Raw genomic sequence first — 10,173 nt, 5'->3', positions numbered from 1 at the left:
TAGTTGAACCCAACCTAAATCAAATATAATTTTATACATGATAGGGGCATATTTGATAATTAACCCAAATCTTAATTACAACAGTTTGAAATTTGGGTCAAATTTGCAATAGTGCCTAGAATTTTGGGATCTAATAAAACACAAGAAGTTCTTGGAATTACTTTTTGCTTATCACAACTAAAAAAATAAATAAATAAATTGAGGGAGCTACTTTTAAAATTTGGGCAATAAGAGGTGCTAAATCAGAAATCCTCAACAAAATAATAACAAGATACCATACACCCAGCCCTAAGTACCATGCCACTAAATTAAAATTAATACTCCGCGTGTGTTGGCCTAACAATAGAAGGTTAGTACTCAAGACCCAAGGTCTTGGGTTCAAGTCCTCTGTCGCATGGTCTTTGAATTTATTTATTTAATTTATCAAAAAAAAGAGAAAAGAAAGAAAGAAAGAAAAGAATGGTGTCAAGGAGTTGAGAAACTGATGTGAGCATTAATTGCAACACTAGTATATGTCCATTCATGCGATGCACGAAAAACATTGAAATTAAACGATAAATTTAAATAAATAAATAAAATAATAAAAAAATACAAATATGTTTTAAGATAAAATATAATAATTCACATCAATTACTCAATAAAATTCTAAATTTAAAAGTGTAAAATTTCAATTTATACAAAGTGTAATTGATATTATAATTATTAAATAAATTTAAAAATTATTCGATAATGAAAATTTGCATTATGCATATTATATTATACTTATAGTATTATTAATCATAATAAATATTTTCATACATAAACATAAATAAAAAGTTGTAAATTTATAATTAGGAGACAAAAAATAAAATATTTTAATTTTTTCATAACTATTCATTTTAAATAAATTTTTGATGATTTTTGTACTGTATTAAATTTAAGATACATATTGATTTTTTTTCATGAATCAAATTTGATGATGTTTAGAAAATAATTAAATTGTAAAAAAATAGTGAAAAATTTGGTGGAAGAAGAGAGGGAAAACATGGAGGAAAAAAATTCCTCTTTTATATACTCCCTCCGTTCCAAATGAAATATCTTGTTTTTTTTCGGCACGATTATTTAGAAAAATGTTAATTATATTAGTAAGTGGTGTGGACCGTGTAGTGTAGAGCTGAAAAGGTGATGTGGGTCCTAAAAATTCTACTTTTTGAAGATAATTTTTTCCATAAAAAGAAATAAGATATTTGAAATGGGACAACTCAAAAGGAAAAACAAGATATTTGAAGTGAGGCAGATGGAATACTATATAGATTATACAAATAGAATGGGAGGACGAACTCAAAAGAAAAAATAAGATATTTGAAGTGGGGCAGATGGAATACTGTATAGATTATACAAATAGAATGGGAGGACGAAGTAGATGAACCAACACAAGAATTTGTCAAATTGTCTTTTTACTTTCAGGAAAAGGAGAAGTAATTAACAGTATGAATGGGTGACTTTGAAGTCAATCCAATTTTCCTTTTACCCTTGCATGAAGGATATCGATTTTACTTTGTGCTCAAGTATTAATTTCATGTTAAAAGTAAAAGTTCATAATTTAAATATTAAGTATCTAAATCTAAGATAATTTTCTAGACCCTACACTAGTTCAAGATTTTAATGGATTCTAAAATTGGGCAAAAAGGATTCTTGTTTTCTTGTATTTTCTTTATTTCATTTTTGTTTCTCTTTTGGTACTGTCTACCTATTTGGAGATGTAATTTTGGCGAAAATTTAATTATACCTTCGTCCTGACTCGTGACTCGTGAGCTGTATTTAAGGTACAAATTAAATGAAGATAATTTATTCATAACTCCTATTTTATTTATTATAACTTTTAAATTAAAATCATAGTAAAAATAATAATAGATGTACAATTTTAAGCCCCCAGTTTAAAATGTTAATAACAAATTAAAATATTTTTGTTACTCTTCTGCCACAGCACCAATATCTCATCTCAGTCAAAATGATATTCAAATTAATTTGTTGATATCAAACTACTCAACTGCTCATTCTCATGATATTGTTATATGGATTTACATCAATCAATTCTTGATAGATTTCAATTGAATCTCTGCAATTTCCCACCATGTCTGGAAATCATTCTATTGATGAGTTCATCAACCAAATTAATCAAGGCAAATAATATGTGGAAAAAAAAAAACACCTTGCATAGCTTAAGATCCAACCTTTATTCTCCTTCATCACGCGCCTCGACAAAGGCGATCCTACATATTTTTTTTGTACTCTATAAATATTCATTGGTGTCTTCGACACAAATTTTAATGAAAAATTGTTAAAGTAATGATAGTGCATGAATAGGTTTACATTGAGGGTGTGTTCTATTTGAAGGATAAATTAATCATGAAAAATGAGGGATAACAAAAAGGATTTTTTAAAAAAAATTTATTACAACCAAAGAAAGGAAAAAACCCACTCACACTCTAGCTCCTAGGGTGACTCGAACCCCCGACCTATTAGTTGGAGGGGAAGCGTCTTACCAACAGACTGCGCTTCATCGTCTAAATACACAAAGTTTCACCGAATACTGGAATTGCACATCATATTTGAAATCCGCTCTATAATACATCACCTTTAACTTTTTTCTGATTTTTCTAACGACCAAAAAACTTCCAACCGTGAAAATGACGTGGCAGTCGAAAATTTACACGTAATCACGTTGAAACACCTATACAAATGACGTGTCACCCAACCTGTATAAAAATAATTTTACTCTTTTTATTTATCATGGTGAATACTTTGCTGAAGCTGAAGGCATATGTTTTCTGGAAAATATAGCAGCAACGAGTTGGCAAAAATATAGAGCAGTACAACTCAAGTGGCTACTGCCTCCAACTTGATTGACAAATGTATGAATTTCATGCTTCAAAATATGGAGTGACCAACGAATCAGTAGAATCTCATTTATATACTTCGAGTCTTAACATAGACTGCATAAACTAGCCAATGCTAAAATTTATAATGCACCAGTTTAATCTTAGGGGGGTGTATTCGTTGTGGAATTTAATGGATTTCTATGGATTTTAAAAGTCTGGGTGTATTCATTCAAGACTTTTAAAAGTCTTGCAGAAATCTGGGTGTATTCGTTCAAGACTTTTAAAAGTCCATATAAATCTGGGTGTATTCGTTTCAGACTTTTTAAAATCCATACAAATCTAGGTGTATTCGTTATTCCATTGACTTAAAATCCGGAATGACTTTCATAGATTTCATCCAAAAAATACACACGACAAAATCCGGCCAAGAACAACGAGAATTGAAATCCATGAAGTTTTAAGCGAGCGCTGAGTTCTAGCGCCCGCGGCCAAGAAGCCAGCGAGCGCTGGAACTCAGCACCTGTTGAGAAAGTCCAGCGCTCGCTGGGAACCCAGCGCCCGCTGGGTTGTATAATTCAAATAATTATACAACAATCTCAATCGTATGCAAAAGAGGAGGAAAAATCACACTTCTGCTAAATTGAATTATCAATCTCTGAGATGTAGAAATAGAATTTGAAACAGATTATTACGCTTTATCGTCGACGCCGGCTTCTTTAGGGATCTTGGCGGTGATGGAAAGTGCGTGCAAACCGGATTGGAGCTCATCGGAGAGGAGTTCGTAGACGATTCGCACATTAAAATGAGTCTCCTGCGCGCTGCCTCCCATTTCTTTGACGGTGGCGTGGCCGGCGTGCTGGTGGGAGGCGTCCTCCACCTCCAAAACGGCGGCTTGCAGCACCGTTTCGAGCTTCGTCTTGATCCGACTCGCCCTCGAAATCGCCACTCGCGATGCAGCTGGTCTGTATTTCTGCTTCAAACGTTTGTCAGATGCCACGATATTCATAGTGATGTACGGACTAACTAGTATGTACTTTGCTGGAGTCATGGTGCGGTTGATACTTGTAGCAACACCTGCAGTATGCCTTATTAGTGCTATTGTGGTCTCAGCTACTGTAAAAAATTTAACTCAGCTGGTGAGGGCAAAGAGCAAGCCTGCTCCTGCGGGCTCTAGTAAGGGAACCAATAACCCTAAAGCTTCATCTAAGGTGGGTATTTGATACTTGCTTTCAAGTATCATGTTTCAGTACATTTTGAATTTGCTATCTGTGTTCCATTGTGTAGAGTACTTATGATTGTTGTAGCTGTTCACTGTGAAGTCCTCCAAATATTCACCAAATAATACCCGCTGGGTTTATATACAACACTTATTCCCAGCGTTCGCTGGAACCCAGCGGTCGCAGGCTTTTCAGCGCTCGCTGGGTTTCCAGCGATGCTGGGACTCAGCGGGCGTTGGTTTCATGGAATTCAATTCCAAAATTATCCCGTAAAGTCTTCGAAAATCAATGAAAATCGGGGTGAAATCCAACCACGAATTCTTTAAATTCCATGGACTTTTTAAAGTCTGTGGAAATCCACAACGAATACAGCATTCTTAAATCTGAAATTTGGGTGACATGTCATTTGTCCACGTGTTTCCATGTGTAAATTTTCGACTGCCACGTCATTTTCACGATTGGGAGTTTTTTGGTCGCGGTAAAAATCATGAAAAAGTGAAAATGTGATGTATTATAGAGCCGATTTTAAAGGTGATTGCAATTTCAAAATTTGGTGAAACTTTGTGTATTTAGGAGCAATTAACCCTAACAAAAATTTATATCTTTAAACGCCTATTTTTTTCCCCCTAATTTTCTACAAAAGAGAAGTTCATTATAATCTATTCATTCTTTTCACTTCAAAGAGGAATAATATTATATCGATACCAACTCAATTATCATATGTATAAATATAATAAAAAAATTAATTTGACTGAATATATTTAAGCTAAATATTTAAAAAATAAAAATTTTAAAAAATTCACAACACAAATGGATATTATGAAAAGGCAAAAATAATAAGTTAAAAAAATAAAAATAGATTTATTCAAAAAAAGATGAGAGAAGAGAGAGGAGAGAGAATTTTTAAAAAATTTAATCTTTAAATATAACTTTTACATTTGAAATTAAATATTTATATAAAATATATCAAATTAAAGCTATTATCGCGATCTTTAATTTGATATACATATTAAATATTTTATAATTAGTTGAATTTTTAAAATTTTAGAAAAGAAATAAAATAAAAAAATAAGAAGATAAAGAAAAAGGAAATAGAAAGGAAAAATATAGTTTACATATAAAACTTCAATTTTATTATAACTAAAAAATTACCACTCAATTTTAAAATAATTTGAAATTGATTTCACATTGGGAGTTGGCTTTTTAATATATAGATAACTAGTTATATTTATATTAGTTGCCAATTCATTATAAGAATTAATGGAATTTAATTGAAATATTAACCTTTTACAATAACTTCTTCTTCTTTCTTTTTTTTTTTCATGAAATCAGTATGTTTAAGAAGTTTAATTAGATTTGAATAATCAGACATATTAATTCACTTATTTTATCATATACAGTTTAATGATACTCAGCTCCACTTAATTACCTTATTCCCCATGGCTATGGATAGCGTTAGCCATATCCATAAATCCTCTCAAGAAATTCAATATGAAGTTTCCTGACACGGTTTTGAGCAAAATCCAAACAGATAACCAACAAGCTTCTGCTCAAACAAAGGCCGCTCATGGCCTCTTCTCTTCGCTTCAGCTGCGCAGTTCCTATCTCAATCTCCAGATCGACAAAACCCAGAAATCAACCAGCTAAAATTCGCTGCATAGGATGGGTAACACACCGCGCGCCCCAACTGTTTGTTATATTGTCTCTTTGAAATGGATTTGAACAAATTTTTGCATGGTTGTGTGAAGGCAGGACCCGGAAGGCGTGCTCGGAGCTCCGAAGCCAGGACACATAGCGAGGCTGGAATTCAAGCGACGTCTCGATAAGGATTCCGAGGCCCGAGAAGCATTTGAACGCCAAGTCCGAGAAGAGAAAGACCGCACGCGAAGACTTCGCGAGGTAAGGCCCAGCACGAGCCTTTGTGTTGGGTTTATATACTGAAAGCAAGACATAAACTTTTATGTCTGTATACAATGATCCCAATTTTCATTATTCATTCTCCTATTTGAATTGTTTACTGTCACATATGTATTTCTCATTATCTGATTGTGCAGTATACCATATGGTGTGTTATCGATCTCCTAAGATCATATGATTGGATAAATGCAAGAGATATTAACTAGTATCACAGTCGAAACAACTTAAGGACGAATTATATAGCTAAGTAGTTTATCTTGACTACTTGTTCATGTTAGTACGTCTTCACGTATTGATAGGATAACAGTGAGATGTGTTCTTCTTCTCAGAACTTAGTGAAGAACCAACTGTCTATACGTGTCTGTATGTCACTTTGACTTACCATGTGCTAAATTCCAAGGCAATTGGACGAATACCTATGTGCTGCAGTTAAATTAATGGGAGCATGTTAGGATATAATCATTGTACGGTGGATTAAATATCCAGGAAAGATCATCAGGCAAAAATTGAACTGCAACTAAATTATCAGTTCCTTCAGCTTGTAGCTTAGCGGTATCGTTTGTGGTCTGGGGTTCTATCCTAAGCTCAAGAAAAAATGGATAATTGTTGTTGTTTGAAGCAAATGCTTGTCTAGCAGCAACTTGAAGTGAAGTAGTAGCTTCATCATAGTATAAGGAGCCGAAGCATTTGATTGATTAGTTTTTGTGCAATAGAATTTATTCGAATTTTTATAGTGTTTGATGCGTGCACCAATGCTTGTATTGATTCTGATATACGTTTGCTTTCTTTTGTGTTGTGATTAGTCTCGGGTGATACCGGATACTGTAGAGGAGTTGGTTGAGTATTTTCTAGATACTGAAGCTCAGGAGATTGAATTCGAGATTTCAAGATTGAGGCCTCGGTACATTTCTTGATTCTACTGTAGTTGTTAAATCTGGCATTTTTCATACGGCAACTGATGGTTTTTACTTAAGTTAGTGTAGCATGTCAGCTCTATGTTCTTAAAACTCACTCTAATTAGCAAATTCATACATTTACACTGTAATATGTGTCGTTGAACGACATAATGTATCTTATCATGATAAATCAACCAAAGATGAAAGCTTTTGATTTGGCATACCAAATCGGGTAGATATACGTGCAGATATTCTGAGGTTTTTAGGGGGAATCATGTTGAAGTAGTAACAAGTAAGATGTAGAAGATAAACAACGGGAGATAGATCCGTGAGTATGGATATGCCAATCAAACTACCCTGCTAATAGTGTGTGGACAAAAGGAAAGAGTAACTGCAGTATCCATCAGAATCCTTCTCTATTGGCATATCATGGTCCAGTTTGTGTTCAAATTTTAACTATAAACCTATGTTTCTAAGAAATATGTTTGGCTCAATGTTAAATTTGACCCTCATAAATCGGTCGAGATGGTGATAATGCAAAAGAAGTAAAACATGTTCCAAATATTATAGCAAGTGTTTTATAGGGCGGGTGAAACTGAAACAAGCAAGACACATATGATATGGTAAATTTGTTATGTAACACATGCTAAGCATTTGATAAATGTCAACTGCGCTTTTATAAATTTAAATAAATCAATAATTTCTTTTGATTTTCTTAGCAAGGATGGCATTATGCCCGAATTTGTTGTTTGGTTTGTAATTGTAAGCGAGAAAAGCATGAGAATTCATGCATTGGGTTAGTTTTCTCTCTTATAAATGGTTAGATGATGCCAAAATGCAGATTGAATGAGGAATTTTTCTCGCACCTGAAACTTGAACTGGGAAAACTCAAGTTTTCTGTATCCAAGACTCAGGTTCGTCTTTTCCTGTGCCCCATATACCCCCCTTGATGAATAAGGAGAAGCTAAATGCCCATCAACTGATTTTGTTTGTAGGATGTGGAAGACAGAGTAATTGAGTTAGAGACGCTGCAAAAAGCCCTGGAGGAAGCCACAGGTTACAATTAACAAGTAAATAGTTTGTGAAAGAAATTGATATTTTTATCTAACTAGCAATCTTTTATTCTCCTACAGAAGCATATGATAAAATGCAAGCTGAACTCGTAACAGCAAGGGAGAGTTTGAAGAGAATTTTACAATCGAGTGATGTCAAGGCAACTGTATACCACTTATCTGGCTCTCCTCTCTTAAATAATATTTTCTATTCTCTTGAGGTCACTGAGAGCTTTTTTTTACACCATGCAGCTGTTGGACTTGGTTGGGGAGAACTCGTTGAATAGGTCCCTATTGACACTTCTTGATCAAAACATTGCAAGTGCATATCAGGGTAACCAGGTGAGGGAATTCATTTATGAAATGCTCTTGGCTCTATTTTGTTTAGACGGAGGATCGTTCTTGGTTCTACGATTTGGCTTCAGAGATTTAAAATCCATAAAAGTTCTGTAAAGCTCAAAATTATACCAAATATTTAGTATGACAGATACGAATACTAACCTGTCGGTAAAGAACAAACATTGGTTTTGAAGGAAAATTAAACAATAGGGCTCAAAGTCCAGAAAACACTTTTAATGAATCTACAGTATCCATGTTGGTTTCTGCAGTATGCCTGATAAACATAGTCCTCGAACATTTAAGGTCCTGCAAACATATGGACTGTTCTGATCATAGTCTAGTGTCCCTCACAATTGCATACATCTGAAATTCCACAGACACAGAGAGGTGTTTTTTTGCAGTGCTTGTGGTTCTTGTATTCGTAGTTGTTCTCTTCTCACACTGAATACCCGTCTACAGAACCCGGTTAATCTGTCTAAATATCTACATTCTCATTAGCACCTTTTGAACATTCCAAGGGGATTTCTAATTTTCTGGTTATATGATCCTTTTGACTCTGTGCTTCTTCAACTTATTCTTATTTTCGGGTTGGATTTTGAAAATCTTATTATCTTCTAAACATGATGATGCAGAAACAAGCTGCGGAATACATGGAAAAGATTCGTGGTGCGATGCTCAAGTATATCACTGTCTGATTCATGTAGAACGACGGTGAACCAAAGATAAATATGTATGTATTTTTTACACTTGTGCAGAGATTCTGATTCTCAAATTCAAGGTATGATGCGTTCATCCTTCTGCAGTGAGTTTAGTTTTATCAAAATTTATGAGCTTGGACATGGCTTCGCTTTTAAGCCACGGTGTAGTAGTTTTGGTGGTTGTTTTTGTGGTCAGGAATGTTGTATATTTCTTGATGAATGTAAATTCCAAGACTTTGGAATAATAGTGGACTAGTTCAACTGCAATGTATAGATAGTAGATGCTACATTGTATTTGGAGATATAAATAAATGTGGAGCCTACTATGCCTAAGGGCATCCACACTGGGGGCGCGGACGCTGGCCCAACCCCCCCCCCCCCCCCCAATGCCGCAACCCCGATGTCCGCACCCACCCCTCACCTCCGCACCCGGCGCAATCCCCCTTTTGATTGGGCGCGTGATATACACGGTCCAATCACAAAATTTTCAGCATTTTAATTAAAATAAATAAATCAATGTCTCATTTCTTTTTTAGCAACATATTTTCTCTCTATACCTAATATTTAAATAATTTTTACCAACCCATTTTATCTACTAATTACACATTTCTTAATCTCCGTGCCCAAAAGTAATGAGACATTTGTAATGGGACGGAGGGAGTATTGTTTTGCATCTATAAATTGATCAATTTTACTATTCACTTTCACACACAATTCTCATCTTCTTCTTCTTTCTTTCATATTTTTTTGTGCTAAAATCATGGAGGATGGATGGACAAAATATTGGAGCAATCACTCCCAAAATTCATCTCCCGGCAATGCATTCTCGCCATCTATATATATATAAAAGTACATTCACTTCCAAAAATAGTAAGTTGTATTTTTCGGCCAAAAATCACCTTATTATCTTTGAAAATAATTATATTTTTAAATTTTATTTGTTTGTTTATTTTATCGACTCTGGATGATACAAATATCTTTTTATTCTGAATTTTTTCAACTCATATAATTTATTACATTTTCATGATTTTTAATTTTTTATTTTTTTTGAAAATGAGTTTGCAGCCTAACTTTACCTTAATGACCATATTAAGTATGTAATAATATATTCTTTTAATTAAATATGTAATAATATATATTTTTTTGAACATATATATATATATATATAGATAGATAGATAGATATATGATTAT

At 33.8% G+C, this 10,173-nt stretch overlaps 1 protein-coding gene across 2 annotated transcripts; it reads left to right on the top strand.

Moving 5' to 3' along the window:
• The first annotated feature begins 5,337 nt into the window (after positions 1–5,337).
• LOC131025595 (uncharacterized) lies at positions 5,338–9,247 on the top strand. Of its 2 annotated transcripts, XM_057955401.1 has the most exons (8): positions 5,338–5,744; positions 5,831–5,977; positions 6,799–6,896; positions 7,733–7,805; positions 7,887–7,947; positions 8,025–8,110; positions 8,196–8,285; positions 8,915–9,247. In XM_057955401.1, the coding sequence occupies exons 1-8, from the start codon at positions 5,646–5,648 to the stop codon at positions 8,975–8,977; spliced, it is 717 nt and encodes a 238-aa protein (XP_057811384.1). In that variant the 5' UTR covers positions 5,338–5,645; the 3' UTR covers positions 8,978–9,247. The 2 variants fall into 2 exon arrangements, with proteins under 2 accessions (XP_057811384.1, XP_057811379.1); XM_057955396.1 differs by having other exon boundaries at positions 5,487–5,744; positions 8,196–9,247.
• The last annotated feature ends 926 nt before the right edge of the window (positions 9,248–10,173 follow it).

The sequence above is a fragment of the Salvia miltiorrhiza genome, chromosome 1 (genome assembly GCF_028751815.1).
Source record: "Salvia miltiorrhiza cultivar Shanhuang (shh) chromosome 1, IMPLAD_Smil_shh, whole genome shotgun sequence".
NCBI classification, from domain to species: Eukaryota; Viridiplantae; Streptophyta; class Magnoliopsida; order Lamiales; family Lamiaceae; genus Salvia; species Salvia miltiorrhiza.
The sequence above is the reverse complement of the archived record's forward strand: the minus strand, read 5'-3'. Positions and strand labels throughout refer to the sequence as shown.

Coding starts and splice junctions, on each gene's coding strand:
- LOC131025595 (XM_057955396.1), top strand. CDS start 5,646: ATGGCCTCTTCTCTTCGCTTCAGCTGCGCAGTTCCTATCTCAATCTCC. Junction 5,745..5,830: donor AAATTCGCTGCATAGGATGG/GTAACACACCGC, acceptor GTGTGAAGGCAG/GACCCGGAAGGCGTGCTCGG. Junction 5,978..6,798: donor GCACGCGAAGACTTCGCGAG/GTAAGGCCCAGC, acceptor TGTTGTGATTAG/TCTCGGGTGATACCGGATAC.